The sequence below is a fragment of the Chrysemys picta genome, unplaced genomic scaffold (assembly GCF_011386835.1).
Source record: "Chrysemys picta bellii isolate R12L10 unplaced genomic scaffold, ASM1138683v2 scaf9, whole genome shotgun sequence".
Lineage (NCBI taxonomy): Eukaryota > Metazoa > Chordata > Testudines > Emydidae > Chrysemys > Chrysemys picta.
In genome coordinates, this window is record NW_027052716.1 from 393491 (window position 1) to 409894 (window position 16404).

At 55.4% G+C, this 16404-nt stretch overlaps 1 protein-coding gene across 1 annotated transcript; it reads right to left on the reverse strand.

Annotated features, from left to right (window-relative positions):
* Positions 1 to 3139: 3139 nt before the first annotated feature.
* On the reverse strand, positions 3140 to 6323 carry LOC135977676 (maestro heat-like repeat-containing protein family member 1). The gene is made up of 5 exons (XM_065578905.1): positions 6181 to 6323; positions 5653 to 5758; positions 5349 to 5444; positions 5111 to 5215; positions 3140 to 4674 (listed from the first exon to the last, which is right to left on the reverse strand). Exons 2-5 carry the CDS (start codon positions 5752 to 5754, stop codon positions 4447 to 4449), a joined length of 531 nt encoding a protein of 176 aa, XP_065434977.1. The 5' UTR covers positions 5755 to 5758; positions 6181 to 6323; the 3' UTR covers positions 3140 to 4446.
* Between the last annotated feature and the right edge of the window lie 10081 nt (positions 6324 to 16404).

Below are 16404 nucleotides of genomic sequence, written 5' to 3' on the forward strand. Positions count from 1 at the left end.
AGGGCTGCGGGGCTCTGGGGGCTATTTAAAAAGTCCGGGGCTCCCGTTGCCTCTACCGCCCTGGCCCTTTAAATAGCCACTGGAGCCCCGCTGCTTCCCCAGGGCTCCCGCGGCTATTTAAAGGGCAGGGGCGGTAGAAGCAGGGGAGCCCTGGGCCCTTTAAATAGCCCCCAGAGCCCTGGGATAGCGGGGGACTTGGGGGCTATTTAAAGGGCCGGGGCTCCAGCTGCCTCTGCTGCACCCCGTCCCCGCACCAGCCCCGCACCCCCTGCTCTGCCCGCAGCCAGCCCCGTCTCCAGCCAGCCCTGCACCCCCTGTCCGCAGCCAGCCCCTGCTGCACCCCTGCCCTACCTCCAGCCCCGCCCCCCTGCCCTGCTTGCAGCCAGCCCTGCACCTCCTGCCCACAGCCAGCCTCTGCCGCACCCCCTGCCCTGTCTCCAGGCAACCCCTGCCGCACCCCCCTGCGGCCCTGCGCAAAGCCAGCCAGTCCCACACACCCCTGTCTCCAGCCAGCCCCGCACCCCTTGCCCTGCCTGCAGCCAGACCCTACCTCCAGTGAGCCCCTGCCCTGCCTCCAGCCAGCCCATGTCCACTGGTGCCCTGCAGTTCCCAGGGCAGTAACCCTGCACACCTGCTTCAATGAGGGGGGCAGGGAGCAGCTGGGACCCACACATGTGCACACCACTAGGGTGACCAGACAGCAAGTGTCAAAAATCGGGACAGCGGGTGGGGGATAATAGGATCCTATAAGAAAAAGACCCCAAAATCGGGACTGTCCCTATAAAATCAGGACATCTGGTCACCCTAGCACACCCCCAGGGAATGGCGGGGACCCACACACGTGAAATGGAGCTCATTAATAACCGATCAACAGCATATATGATGCAATGTACATAATATATAATTTTATTATTTATATAGTTATGAAAAGTAAATAATACATGGAAGAAATGAAAGGCTTTTTTTTACATTATTTTTTTTGTTAGTCATCCCTGCTGGGGCCCCGCCAAAAATGTTCGAATTGGGCCCCGCCCTTCCTAAAGCCGGCCCTGCTGGAGAGAACAGGAGGATTCAGTCAGCAGGGGCTGCCGATCCGTCCCATTCACCAGGGCTGCCATCCTGCGGCTTCAGCATTAGTGGCTGGGGTGACTTGGGGAAAGGTCTCAACCTCCCCACATCCCACTTCACTGCTGCCAGAATCCCTCCTGCCCCCCCGCTACAGTCCCATCCCTACCCAACCTGGGTGGGGCTGGAGGAGAGGGGTCTGAGAACTTGAGCTGTGGATTGGAGGTGGAACAGCTGTCAGGGGCACTGAGGGGGAGGTGGCAGGAGCTCCCCGTACAAGGAGGGGGGTTGCCACTGGAGGTCACTAGGAAGGACAACAAGACTCCATCCTGGGGGTCAGGAGGGGTAATCCATCCCTCAGAGGTGGGCAGGGGCTGGGTGGAAATGCTGCTGGTTCCAGGGGCCGTTAATCCCCCCTGATTCCTCGGAGGTGTCTGAGTCTCAGACAGGTTCTCGTTCCCTTGCAGCAGGAGGACGTCACGGCCAATGTGATGCTCCAGCTCCGTATCATGCGGCACTTGCGCCAGGTGCCCGAGGTGCTGCAGGGCCTGTGCCTCTGAGGCCACCAGCAACTCCTGCTCCCTGCTGCGGGTACTGCTCTGGCTCTCTGTAAATGGGGAGCTAGTGGAAGGAGAAATGGAGCCCCCTGGCACTCACAGAAAGCTGATTACAGAATGAGCCCGAAGTGAGAGGCACCATATCCGCCCCCCTAAATAGCCAGACTTCAGTGGTGATACACCCCAGCTGGGGTAGCAACAGGATTGAGAACGAGGTAGGAAGTTCAGAGCAGCAAGGAAAGCCTGGAGGGGAACTTGAGAAGAGAGGTTGGAAAAGTGCAGCAAAGAGAAAGGTGCAGACCTAGCTGTTGGGTCCAGGGCCCTGAGCTGCTATCAATGTCAGGGTGGGACTGGGTTCCCCTACCGGCCCCAGAGGAGGCGGCGTACACGCACCTGGAGAGGGTTCCCAAGCCCAGCAAGGGGGCTACAGGCTGAGCAAGTGCCCCAGCGATGGCAGAAGGACTTCTGTCTGTGGAAAGATCCCTTTGGACTTTTAGTGTGAGGCAAGCTGGGCCCCAGAAGGGTGGACTAAAGGTGGTGACCTGGCCGGAGTTACCAGGCAGAGAAACTGCCGTGGTGCTGGAGCGACCATGGATGGGGGACGCTAGCCCAGCAAGAGGGCTGTGACGCTGCTCCCAATGCTACACTCAGTTTCTCAGAAATGAGTAGACTTTATGGGCAGAAGAGACAGTTAGAGCATCTAATCTAACCCCCTGCATATCACAGGCCTTTCTGCACCATATGGGGCAGGCAGAGCTCTGCCTGGGCGCAGGGGGAATGGGATGGGGGTAGATCAAGGAAAGCGGGGAGGGGAATGGGTGAGAGGGAAAGAGCTCCTGTCCCAGATGAAGGAATTTGGGGGCAGAGGAAAGGACCCTGCTCCACAGAGAGGGGAGAGAGTTTCTGTGAGTGCCAGGGGGCTCCATTTCCCCTTCCACTAGCTCCCCATTTACAGAGAGCCAGAGCAGTACCTGCAGCAGAGAGCGGGAGTTGCCGGTGGCCTCAGAGGCACAGGCCCTGCAGCGCCTCGGTCACCTGGCGCAAGTGCCGCATGATACGGAGCTGGCGCATCACATTGGCCGTGACGTCCTCCTGCTGCAAGGGAACGAGAACCTGTCTGAGACTCAGACGCCTCCGAGGAATCAGGGGGGATTAACGGCCCCTGGAACCAGCAGCATTTCCACCCAGCCCCTGCCCACCTCTGAGGGATGGATTCCCCCTCCTGACCCCCAGGATGGAGTCTTGTTGTCCTTCCTAGGGACCTCCAGTGGCAACCCCCCTCCTTGTACAGGGAGCTCCTGCCACTTCCCCCTCAGTGCCCCTGACAGCTGTTCCACCTCCAATCCACAGCTCAAGTTCTCAGACCCCTCTCCTCCAGCCCCACCCAGGTTGGGTAGGGAGGGGACTGGAGCGGGGGGGCAAGAGGGATTCTGGCAGCAGTGAAGTGGGATGTGGGGAGGTTGAGACCTTTCCCCAAGTCACCCCAGCCACTAATGCTGAAGCCGCAGGATGGCAGCCCTGGTGAATGGGACGGATCGGCAGCCCCTGCTGACTAGGGTTACCATACGTCACGTTTTTCCCAGACATGTCCTGCTTTTCGGCAATCAAACCCCCGTCTGGGGGGAATTGCCGAAAAGCCAAACATGTCCGGCAAAATGCCGGCCAGGCACTTCCCCTCCCGCAGCTGCTCTGCTCCGCTCCTTCCCTCTCAGACTTTAAGAGCCGAGCTGCCCGAGCCAGCGCTACCGGCTTCCGGCAGCCCCCCCGCCTCCGGACCCCGAGCAACGGGCCAGGCACTTCCCTTCCCGGGCTCCAGCTGAGCTGCTCCGCTCCTCCCCTCTCAGACTTTAAGGCTCTAGCTGCGCTGGGGAAGCGCCGGCCGGGGGCGCAGGGTCTGGGGGCTGCCCGGCAAACCGTGAAGCCGGTAGCGCTGGGGCAGCCCTTTCCCCATGGCTGGGAGTGGGAGGGAGCGGAGTTAGGGCGGGGAAGGAGCGGAGTTGGGGCGGGGCTAGGGGTGAGGAAATGGGCGGGGCCAGGGCCCGTGGAGGGTCCTCTTTTTTTATTTATTAGACATGGCAACCCTACTGCTGACTGAATCCTCCTGTTCTCTCCAGAACAGGTCCAGCCTTGCCAGCAGCAGGACAAGCGTCCCCTGCCCATGTGCCTCAGCCCTGCCTGGTCAGACGCCATCACCCATCAGTCCTTGGCCTCCCAGGCTGCCAGTGATGGGAGCAACTCTGGGTGGTGGCTCGGGTGACACAGACACCAGACCACTAGGAATTGGGTGCGGCCCTGTGGGACAGGAGAGTCTCGCAGGGGGCACTTGGGGGACTCTCCTGCCCTTCCCAAGAGCGATAGCACCCTGTCCTAAGAACGTAAGTCTGGGATGAGGCAAAGCTTGTCATTAATTAGCCTGGCTAAAGAGCTGGGTGGAGCTGCTCCGCGGACAAGCTGGCTCGCTCCTGCTCATGGAGGTGAATTCATCTCCCTTCCCAGGAGCACCTGCTCTCCCTTTCATTCGACACCAGGCTCCTTGTGCCAGGCCAGCGAATGGCCACAGGATGGGAATGAGGCCTGGGCCCCGCCCCAATCTCCTGAGTCTAATGCAGCTGCTCACCTTGTCCCCCATCAGCTGCTGGGTTTCCCCCAGGAGGGAGTAGGTGACAGGGAGAGAGACACACACACACACATTTGTCCTTCTGGTTGCAGGGCTTGTGTCCTTCCAATCCCATTGGTGGCTGCACAGTGGGCAGAGTCCTCGCTGCGTGCCCGGCCCAACAGAATTGCAGGGCATGGTGTGGAACACAGAAAGAGATAGAGAGACTCATCCTCCAGCCGGCGTCAGTCTGAGAGAAATTGGCTGGGGTCCCAGTCTCAGTCTTCTAGCGGGTGCCATTTCCCAGCTGGGTTCCTTACCCCTCTGGTGCAGCAGCAGCTGGTAGAGCCGGTAAACCCCCTCCCTGGCCTGCCAGCTGATGTCCTTGGCTGGGTCACTGACGGAAAGAGCCAGCTGTGCCATGTGGTGACCCATCCTGGGGAATTCCGCTGAGTTCTAATGGACGGGAGAGGGAGAGGGGACTCCATCAGCATTTTCATGTCAGCTCCCAGTCCCCCCCCGGGCCAGGACTCTCCTTCCCCTCAGCCCCTCTGCAGGAGATGCTAGAGCCAGACCCTTAATTTCCTCTGCCCCCAAGGAAGCCTGGAGCACAGGGCTGTGGGCAGGGCCCTCCATGAGAACTTGCTTCCCCAGCTGCTCCAGGATGACAGGGAGCCATGAACCTGGAGCACAGTCCCCTTAAAAGCCCAGAGTCACCACTTAACTAGGACAAGAAGAACTTGACTCAAGCCAGGCTCACTCTCTGCTCTGACTCTGCCTCCCCAAGAGGAACACTCCTAACCCACAGCCCCTGCAGCAGCAGATCCTACAGCCCGTCGGAGCCAGCCCACCTACCCCTGGAGTCAGGAAGCTGGGGTCAGAGGTCACTTACGTCAAACTCAGGGAGGGTGATGGTGGATCTGAGCAGGGCCGTGCTGCTCTTAACGGCCCTGGCTCTCTCTCGCGGCACCCTGGACACGATCCAGTAGTTAATGTGCTGTGGGGAAAGGAGGCATTGCACTGACTGCCCTGACCAAGGACGCCCACTGGGGGCCCGGCTAGGAGGACTGACTGGAAAATGGATCTAAGAGTGAAGGTAAAATTGCCCCCACCCCTCTCATCGGGCTCACCTCCAAGATGTACTGGAGCCTGTCGGTGTCTGGGGACTCTGCCAGCAGGTTCCCCAGCATGGCGTCCAGGAGGTCTGGCAAGACCCTAGGCAGATCCTGAAAGCAAGGGAGAGCCATGGGTCAGAGTTAGGGAAACTGGGGCTACATCTGCCACAGGATGGGAAGTGGGGTCTCTGGGAAGCACTGGTGAGACCCCAAACACATATCCTGGCCTCTCTCATTCACATCCCACTGCAGGCAATTAGCAAGGATTCATGGCAGGATGACAGCTGGCTCTTCAATCCATGACTTTAGCATGATCTACCTGCACTTGGGTGGTGTCCTTCTCCATGCCCAGGGTGAAGACGGCGTGCAGGGCAGCTCGGAGGAGGTGGGTCTCCAGCTCTGGCTCCAGGGCAGGCGTCATGGTGCTGGCAAGAGAGAGGAGCCGATATTAGACTGTGCAGTGCGGGGATGGGACTGGCACCAACACGCAGGTGAAACTGCAGCAAAATAGGCACAGGCTGGCAAGAATGGAAACAGAGGCACCGAGCCAGGGAATGACAAGGCCAAGGTTTCTCAGAAAGACAGTGGCAGGGCAGGAATAGCACCTGTTCCCTGGACCCTGCTGCCCCTCCTGTATCTGATCCTGGGAGTGAGCCTCTCCCCAAAGCCGTTGCAATGTTACTGGAGTGAAAAGAACAGCCCAGCCAGGAGAGAGTGACCTTTCCCCGCACCTCTGCCAGAGGAGCCACCCTTGGGCGGTGACCTGGGAGTGGGAGGGGCAGTGACTCCCAGCCCTGGGCCTGAGCAGCACTGGGGTTAGGGGAACCGGGTCGGAGGGTCTCGGTACCTGAGGTTGCCCACAGCAATCAGGGAGTTAGCGAGGACGGCGCCGGGTGGAGAGTTATCAGGCAGCTCCTCAATGAGCTCCTGTGAGACCCAAAGGAGACAAAGGAGCGTGTGAGATTCGGGCCTCACTGACACTTCCCAGTGAGGAGATTACACAGCCAGGGCCCCACACAGCCAGCAGGATCCCCCCCACCTGCCTCCCGCTCCTCCGATTCCTGCCCAATAGTGACCACTCTCCGAATTTCTCCCGTCTCTTCGCCCCGACCATTTCTGGTTTCTGCAGACTAGATGTTTTAGCAAAGTTTAGAATTCCTTGGTGCTCAACACCGTGAAACTCCCCTTTCTCCTTCACAAAGGGTTTTAACGCCCCTTATCTCACCCAGGCTCTCGACTGCCCAAAGTTGGAGAATTGTCCCTGTTCCCACTGCAGAGCACCCCCCACGACACACACACAGAGTCCTCCTGGTGGTGGGAGGGGAACAGAGGAAAGGACAGAAGACGTAAGAGATGAAGAGAAAGGAGGGAGGGATGGAGGAAAAGGTAAAACAAAAAGGACAAACCCTAATGTCCCCAGTGATTCTAAGGGACAAAATCCCAGGTGGGGAATAAAATTCGACCACCTTAAGCTAGTGTTTTCCAGGCCTAGAATTCAGCTGGTGCCAGATGCATCAGACTGAACAGGTTCCAAACCTCTCGGAGGCTCTTACCTTCTAAACAGGGACGTCTGTTTTCTAGTAAAATCAGGAAAAAGAAAAGAGAAAACTCAAAAGAGGTTCCTCCTGGCGCTCATGTACGTGAACCTAAATACTCTCTCAGTCCTCAAAGAGAGACCTCGAGAAGGAGACTTGCTGAAGCAAAGCTACAGGGGTCTCTGAGGTTTCCCTGGCCCTGCGCCCCTGTCCTGCCTGGCTGATGTCAGCATCTCTCTGTGAGGTCACCACCTCCCCAGCACCTTTGACCAATAGGCGGAGGTCCTGCAAAAGGCCTTTGTGATGTCACTGCCACACCCACTCCTCCCCTGCAGTGCTAATGTCCTGCCACAGGGCAGACACTTTGGAGGTTTGAGCTACACAAAGAAGAGACACTTAGATCTCAAAAATTAGATGAGATGTTTCAGTCTGAGCTAAGTAGTTGCTGCTCTTAACAATTGCAACATAATAAAATACAAATAAAATAGACTATTTCAGCCATTCTATTATGTCATAATCTGATCTGAGTAAACATGATAGGACACCTCATCTTATGCACTGCTCCTAGTGACACTCTCCAATAGATCCCCATCCTCCACCCGCCAGGAGGTAGGTAGAGGCGGATTGTTATCCCTACTTGAAAGAGGGAGAAGCTAAGGCTGAGAAAGGAGAATTGACTTGTCTTAGGTCACACAGCCAGTCCGTGGCAGAGTTAGGAATAGGACCCAAGAGCCCTGATTTTCAAACTAACCATCGGATCTTGAATTTCAGACATTGAATGACCTGAATAAAGCGCTCTCAAGTGAGTTCCAGACCAGCAAGAGTTCATAGTAATTATTCAGCAAGTATTTTAGGAGAACTGGAATGGTAGAGAAAATAATGAACTGCAGAGAAGCAGCAAAATTTGTCGAACATATGACTGGTTATGACTATTTACTTGGTCTTAGAAGAAAACAACAGGGACCTGAGTCTCCTCCCTGTCAATAACCCCCTGCTCAGCCAATCAGGGTAGAGACCGAGGGGCGGGAGGATGAGGGTTCTCACCAGAGAGTCAAAGGATGGCCCAGGTCACCGCTGGGGATCACTGTCTGAGCACTATTTCAGCCCCACATTTTTCGGTGGACCTCCCACAATGGGAGTTGTAGAGCACCCCCCACGACACACACCCCCCCCTCCTGGTGGTGGGAGGGGAAGAGGGAAAGGACAAAAGAAGTAAGAGATGAAGAGAAAGGAGGGAGGGATGGAGGAAAAGGTAAAAGAAAAAGGACAAACCTTAATGTCCCCAGAGAGTCTAAGGGACAAAATCCCAGGTGGGGAATAAAATTTGGCCACCTTAAGCTAGTGTTTTCCATGCCTAAAATTCAGCTGGCGCCAGATGCAGCAGACTGAACAGGTTCCAAACCTCTCGGAGGCTCTTACCTTCTCAACAGGGACGTCAGTTTTCTAGTGAAATCAGGAAAAAGAAAGGAGAAAACTCAAAAGAGGTTCCTCCTGGTGCTCACATACATGAACCCAAATACTCTCTCAGACCTCAAAGAGAGATCTCGAGAAGGAGACTTGCTGAAGCAAAGCTACAGGGGTCTCTGAGGTTTCCCTGGCCCTGCGCCCCTGTCCTGCCTGGCTGATGTCAGCATCCCTCTGTGAGGTCACCACCTCCCCTGCACCTTTGGCCAATAGGCGGAGGTCCTGCAAAAGGCCTTTGTGATGTCACTGCCACACCCACCCCTCCCCTGCAGTGCTAATGTCCTGCCACAGGGCAGACACTTTGGAGGTTTGAGCTACTCCCTGTGGATCTTTTTTCAGAGTAACAGCCGTGTTAGTCTGTACCACACTCAGTGTTCATTCTAGGAACTAAGCCGGCTAGACAGTAAAACATCACGAGTTGCTCCCAATGCTACACTCGGTTTCTCAGAAATGAGTAGACTTTATGGCCAGAAGAGACAGTTAGAGCATCTAATCTAACCCCCTGCATATCACAGGCCTCCTGTCTACCACAATAGCTACTTTTGGGGCAAACACATTCCGGAAAGGCATCTAGTCTTTATTAATGACATCAAGAGATGGAGAATCCACCACTTTCCTTGGTAGCTTCTTCCTGTGTTCAATCATCCTTGGTGTTGAATATTTGTGACTTATTTGTCATAGGAATTTGTCTCTTTTCACCTTCCAGCCATTGGGTCTTGTTCTGCCTTTCTCTGCTCGATTAAAGAGCCCTTTAATACCCAATATTTTCTCTCCATTAAGGCATTTCAACACTTCAGTGAAGTCCCCTTTCAATCTTCTTTTGATAAGCTAAACAGGTTGAGCTCTTTCAATAGCTCACTAGAAGGCATTTTTCTCCAGCCCTCAGAACATTTGGTGGCTCTTTGCTGCCCCAGCTCCAATTTCTAGGACCATCTTTTTCAAAGGAGGACACCAAGACTGGAGGCAGTATTCCAATAGCAGTCTCACTGCTGCTGTGTCACCTCCCTATCCTACTCACGGCTCTGCTCCTACGTCTAATGATGGCTTTAGCCCTGTTCACCACAGCATCACACTGGGAGCTCATGTTGAGTGGCTTCTCCACTCTGGCCCCTAAATCCTTTTCAGACTCACGGCTTTCCTGGATCCACGTCCCCATTCTGGAGGTGTGGCCGGCGTGCCTTGTGGCTACGTATAGGACCTTGCATTGGGCTCTGCTCAAACTTGTTTTCTTTGAATGGGTCCAGCTGGCCGAATGAGCCAGATCGCTCTGTATCACTGCCCTCTCCCCATCAGGAATTACCACTCTGCCTGTATTTTGTCACCCCCCAATCTTATCCGCAGTGATTTTATGGTTTTCTCCCAAGTCATTGATAACAATTATTTTAAAAAATTAGTCCTTGAGAGCTTCTTCAGACCCTTAGTACCCAGGACCTGCTCCCCACATCACAGTGAGAAATGCTGTCCAGCCCTGCTGGTACATAGGGGATAAACACAGAACAAACGTACCTTTAGGAGCTGTGTTGTCCATAGGCTCTGAACAACATGTGGGGGTCATCAGATTACAAACGCACGACAGACCTGTAGTGTAGACAGGTCCCAACTGTGTCTCGCTTTCCCACCCTGTAAAATGGGGAGAAGAAACAAAACCTTGATTAGCTCCATTTGATAGCTGGGGAAACCGAGGCACCCAGCGGTGCAGAGACTCGCTCATGGTCCCAAAGCCAGGAATAGAAAACAGCAGATCTGATAGCCAGGCCTGGGACCTAACCCTGGTTTTCCTGGCCTTGCTGCTCTAAATTTAGTCACAGCCTCCATGTCTTTTCCCCCCGTGTCCCTTAACCCCACGTCACTGCAGAAGAGAGATTTTCTGGTAGCCAGCTGGCTCTCCTGCATGTGGATGTCGTTCCAAAAGACATGCTCTGGCTCAGTCCCATGCTATGGTTGGCTGAAGGAACCACTTGGTCACATTCTAGGCCCTGAGTTATACAGGAGGGGTGACTAGATGCACATAATGGTCCTTTCTGACCTGAACCTCTATCAATCGCTACATTTTCTGCTGCTAGGAAGAGAACTCTGGACCTATTTTCTCTCATTCACTTTCAGTCGGAATAATTTCAATCCAGGCCAAAGGATTTCCTCTTCCATTGTGTCTTCAGCACCTTTGCGAGCAACCAGTTACTGTTACCCACAGGTTACCAGTTTCAACCTGTCCCTGGGTGAGATGGCCAGGAAAGGGGTTGGAGCTCAACTGCACCTGGCCCAGGTGATGCAGCTCCCTAGGGTGAAGGGAATAAGTGTGGGGGTCACGTGACAAGACGCAGCCTGTGACTAGGACCCCGGCCTGCTGAGAGATAGAAGGGCAGCCTGTGCTCCGCCAGGAGAGAGACCCCAAAGGAAGCAGGCATGGGAGGGGCTTGGAGAGTCCTTTAAAGGTCAGGGACAAGCTGGGAAGGGGCCAGGCTGAGCACTAAGGACCAGGCCCTAGGAGGGAAAGACAGGGCATTTTAGGAGATGGGGCAGATAGTCCAGTTGGTTTCGGCTCCCAGGACCAGACACCCAGAGGTGAAGGTGATTGTCGGGGCTTCTGTCCTTCTTCCCCAGTGTAGATTTGATAGTGGAGAAGACTGATGCCGTAAGGGGGAAATGAGTTACCCCAAGGTCACCCAGTGAGTTTATATCACGAATGCATACTCGGAAGGATCCAATAGAAACATGGATTTTCCAGTCTCTTCTTTCTAGGAGTCCCCAGGGCTAAGGTAAAACCCCTGCGGCCCCTCCCCATTCTGCTCACCTCCAAGATGTGCTGGAGTTTGTCTGTGCTGGGGGGTGCTGTCAGCAGGATCGAGAGCTCGTCATCCATGTTCTCTGGGCAGGCCTTGCTCAGAGCCTGCCAGCGGAGGGAGAGCAGGGGTCAGGAGCCTGCATTAGCACCGGTGTGCCATTGACCAGGAGCTGGCTGAGGTAAGCGCCGCCTGGCCGGAGTTCGCACCCAGAAACCCTGCCCCAGGTCGGAACCCCCTCCCACACCCAAATTCCCTCCCAAACCTCACACCTGGCACCCCAACCCCCTACCCCAGGTCAGAACCCCCTCCTGTACCTTAATCCCTCCCAGACCCCACACCCCCACCCGCACCCCAATCCCCTACCCCAGCCCTGAGCCCCCTCCCGCACCCAAGCTCCCCCCAGAGTCCGCACCCCAACCCTCTGCCCCAGCCCGGATCCCCCTCTGGCACCCCAAACCCCTAATCTCCAGCCCAATCCCAGAGCCCGCATCCCCACCGGAGCCCTCACCCCTCCCTGCACTCCAACCCCCAGCCCCAGCCCAGTGAAAGTGAGTGAGGGTGTGAGAGCAAGCGACTGAGGGAGGTGGGCTGGGCTGGAGTGAGTGGGGGTGGGGCCTTGGGGAAGGGCATGAAAGGGGTTGGGTCAAGGGCGTTTGGTTTTGTGCAAGTAGAAAGTTGACAACCCTACTTAAGGACCTTTGAAAAGCAGCCTCCTTAGCACCGCTCCTGATACCAGGGGCCAAGGCGCCCCCGGACATGAGAACCACAATAGGCCAGAGCAAAACGCTGCGTTAGAAATCGGAGCTCAGGCTGCCAAGCGAACGATAGCTGACAGACAGGAAATGCGGGAATTAAGGTTGTGCCTTCAGCCAGCAACTGGTGTTCATCCGTTTGCACCACACACACACCTGTAGGCAGGGCCACTATTTCCTTGTCTGTCTGCCTGCCTGTTTAGCATCTCTCGGTCCTTACTGTGCCCATCACCGTGGTGTCTGAGTGGCAAACCAAGGGTTTGACGTGTGCATATGAAACTGCCTGACTGGAAGGACGTGGTTTGGTGTGGATCAGTGACTGCTGGGGCGATTGGTGGCAGAAGGCTCTGAGGGCCTGGCTCATTCCGACCTGGGTCATTCCAATGGCTTCTACAGCTGAGAGCAGCCCAGTCTCCTGCCTGGGTCCGACGCAAACCAGGAAGTACAGGACCACGGTTAATAAGAGCAGCTCAAAAGATCATTTTCGCTGAGCCCAGCCCTGCACAGATTTCCAGCTTAGGTTTGCATTTTCAGCAAAAGTTCTTCTTGATTATTTTCTCCCAACCCCTTTGTGCCTCCATAATAGCCAGCCACCCCGTCAGTCGAATCCTGGGGCGCTCCAGGGACAGCGTGTGTGCGTGTATGTGTACGTCTATATATATGTGTACGTGTACATGTGTGTGTACGTGTATGTGCACGAGTGTGTGCACGTGAGTGTGCGTGTGTACATGTACCCCAGTCAGATGTATACATCTGGATTTCCTTTGAAAGAATTTTCAAATTGAGCTGATCAAGTGCAATGGCAAAGCACCCAATTCCTCTGCCCCCCAACTGCCTTCGCTGCTTTAACGTACAACCTGCTCTGCTGGCACCTCTGACTCCTGAAAGCCCTAACGCTCCCGGGGAGCAGGCCGTGCCCTGCCCTGCCCTGCCCTGGCTGCCCCGGGTGTTACCTCGGAGGGAATCATTCCAGATTCCAATGGGTGGCAGGTCCAGGGAAGAGCCTTATCTGGGGGGAGGCTGTACCAGACCCGCCCGACCCAGGCAGGCTCCCAGGTACTCTCTGCTCGGGGCTGATAAGGCTCCTTAGCAGTTTCTCTCCAAACAAATTCCAGTTCAAGACACCTGAGAGCTCCACAGCAGGGCAGCATCCCCAGAGCGCAGCAGGGCGGGGGTTAGGGGGAGCAGTCGGTAGCAGCACCTGCCCCTCGTACGGCAGGAGCGAGAAGTGCCAGCCACGTGCTGCCTCCATCCCCAGAGGCCAGGTGAGAGTGAATTCCCACGTCCCCGCACGATTGGTTCCGTCACTCTTCTACACTTATATGGATTTCCAATGTCAATGTTTCTAACATCAGCTTTGCCAGCTCTCCTTACACCTTTGTCTGCTAGAGCAAAAACCTGAAATGCAGCTACCTCCTCCTGCTGGGTGACTATAGACCTTAATGACAGAGCTCGGAACTGCTTAGTCAAGCTGACTAGCTGCAGCCCCTCGGGTTGCCTGCTCGAAGGTGTGCTGGCCAGGCCACAAGTCGTTTCTGTGCCTCTTCCCTGCTCCTTCTCAGCATTTGAACATCATTTGACTAGTGTGAACAAGAGTCTATACTGGGGAGAGCCCAGGGTGAGAGAGTCACTAGACCCTGGTTATACAGTGCTCTGTCACGGCTCTGAGGTGCAGTTAACTTCACTTGCTGCACAAGGAACCAGTCCCAGAATCTGAACCAATTGTCCATCAGCGAGTATTTGACTCCCTCTGTCCGGGATGGATGAATTGGGATTCTTGGCCCCTGCATTTGTGTTTCAAGCTTCACTCCGGCTCATCCCTTTTCAGCTGCCCCATGCGCTCATCTCCTGCTCCTCACCCAGGAGAGCCGCCAGCTTTTTTGCCGCCCTAGGCGGCGGAAGGTCCCGCCCCCTAAATGCCACCCCCGACAGAGGCGGCGGAAAGTCTCGCCCCCGAAATACTGCCGACGACCGGGGCGGCCTGTAACGATGCTGGTTCTGGTGGGACCCAACTGAGAGTGCCAATTCAGGACAAATTGCTCAAACAGGGCAGTTACAGCCCAAGGCTGGGGGTTTTCCACCTCTAAGGCAAACCAAACCAGCCAAACAGTGAAGTCTTGGGTCTCACCCCACTGGCTAACCACAAGTCACACAAGCAATTCCCTTAGACACTCCAGTTTCCCAGTATCACCACCAGTGCCACTCGATATGGGGACAAATGGTTATGAAAACCAATACCCCAGTAAAAGGGAAAAAAAGGTTCTCTCGATCCCGAAGGACCAAGCCCCAGACCCAGGTCAATATACAAATTAGATCTTACCCACAAATCAAGCTGTTGCCAATCCTTTAGAATCTAAAGGTTTATTCATAAAAGGAAAAGATATAGATGAGAGTTAGAATTGGTTAAATGGAATCAATTACATACAGTAATGGCAAAGTTCTTGGTTCAGGCTTGCAGCAGCGATAGAATAAACTGCAGGTTCAAATCAAGTCTCTGGAACATCCCCAGCTGGGATGGGTCATCAGTCCTTTGTTCAGAGCTTCAGTTTGTAGCAAAGTCCCTCCAGAGGTAAGAAGCAGGATTGAAGACAAAATGGAGATGAGGCATCGGCCCTTTTATAGTCTTTTCCAGGTGTAAGAACACCTCTTTGTTCTTACTGTGGAAAATTACAGCAAAATGGAGTCTGGAGTCACATGGGCACGTTCCTGCATACTTTACTGAGTTACAAGTCGTATCTGCCTTCTCTCCATGGGTCAGTTGTATAGCTGATGGTCCTTAATGGGCCATCAAGCAGGCCAGGCAGAGCTAACACCAACTTGTCTGGGATGTTTCCCAGAAGCATAGCATAAGTTTGAAATACAGACAGTACAGAGCCAATATTCATAACTTCAACTACAAAATTGATACACACATATAGACAACATAATCATAACTAGTAAACCATAACCTTGTCTTAGACACCTCATTTGACCCCCTTTATAGAAGATTTGGTGTCACTACCGGACCTTGGTTGCAACCATGTTCTATATGGTCCCAGATTATATAAAAAACATCACACGGCCGAAGATCCAGCTGCCGCAGTCGCCGCCCCCCAAATGTTAGCGCCCTAGGCGACCGACTAGGTTGCCTAATGGGTTGCGCCAGCACTGTCCTCACCTGCCTGCTGGACCTGACAGCCCCACTTCTCACCACAGACAAACAAAACCCGCCCATCTGAACGGGATTCATCCATGCAATCAGGAACTTCCACCCAAAGGAACTGAAGACAGGTGTGTCGTGTATCTGCTCCTCTATCCCTCACCCCTGTCCCTGGAGCGCCCCAGGATGCAACTGACGGGGTGGCTGGCTATTATGGAGTCTGTGATCTGCGTTGACCCACCTACCCGTTAGGGGGCGGTGGGGAGCTATGAGGTCACTGGCCGGCCTGGGTCACGCCTCCGTCAGCGGGGAATTAGCGGCGGGGCGGCCGCCAGCCAGAGTCTGTAGCGCGCCCCTCAGGCAGGGGAGCGCCGGCAAAGGTCAGTAGCGCGCCCCTCAGGCAGGGGAGCGCCGGCAAAGGTCCCGGTGTGGCTCGGCCGGGTAGGGGAACGCAGGCCCACCCTACACCACTGCGTTCCAGCCCAGGACCCTGGCAGTGGCAGGACGAGGGTCCCGCCACAGGATCAGCGGCGTCCTTCCGCAATACAGACTCACCACTGCGCAGCTCTGTCCCTGGGCTACTTCCTACCCAATTGCTCGTCCGAATCCCTCTGGTCCCGCCGGTGCAGTCCGCTGCTGGCAGCTCCAGCTCCCGCTCAGGCTCAGGCTCAGGCTCCTCCAGCTCCTCTGGGTACTCGGCTGCTGGCAGCTCCAGCTCCCCCTCCGGCTCCTCCAGTTCCTCTGGGTACTCGGCAGCGGGCAGTCCTGGCAGCCCCAGTCCGTCCTCCAGGTGAGGTCTCCACTGGTCCAGGGCCTCCCCTGGCATGGCAGCAGGGTCTGAAGGGAGCAGCCCACAGTCTGCGTCTGCCTCCCTCCCTGGTGCTGCTCCAACTGAGCTAAGGGCCCCGCCCTTTATACTTCCTGTTCCACCCCTCCCCTTCCGGGGGGTGGAGCGAGCTTGGGCTGGCCCCGCCCACTCAGGCTGAGGGAAAGGCCCTTTACCCTCAGGTTCGGAGGGCAGCCACCCTGGCCCCCTACAGAGGCACAAAGGGGTTGGGAGAAAATAATCAAGAAGAACTTTTGCTGAAAATGCAAACCTAAGCTGGAAATCTGTGCAGGGCTGGGCTCAGCGAAAATGATCTTTTGAGCTGCTCTTATTAACCGTGGTCCTGTACTTCCTGGTTTGCGTCGGACCCAGAAGCAGCAGTAGCATGAGGCTTTCTCCCAGGATTTCCATTAAGGCCAAACCCCAGATACGTCCGTAATTGGTGAGAAGGGCTGACTTTACAAGGGGAGAGGGATAGCTCAGTGGTTTGAACATTGGCCTGCTAAACCCAGGGTTGTGAGTTGAATCCTTGAGGGAGCCATTTAGGGATCTGGGGCAAAAATCTGTCTGGG

What these genes read in the sequence shown, in the direction of transcription:
- LOC135977676 (XM_065578905.1), bottom strand. Translation starts at nt 5,754, where the DNA reads ATGACGCCTGCCCTGGAGCCAGAGCTGGAGACCCACCTCCTCCGAGCT. An exon ending in AGGACACCACCCAAGTGCAG is followed by an intron (nt 5,445 to 5,652) that starts GTAGATCATGCT and finishes CCTTGCTTTCAG; the next exon opens with GATCTGCCTAGGGTCTTGCC. An exon ending in GGCTCCAGTACATCTTGGAG is followed by an intron (nt 5,216 to 5,348) that starts GTGAGCCCGATG and finishes CTTTCCCCACAG; the next exon opens with CACATTAACTACTGGATCGT.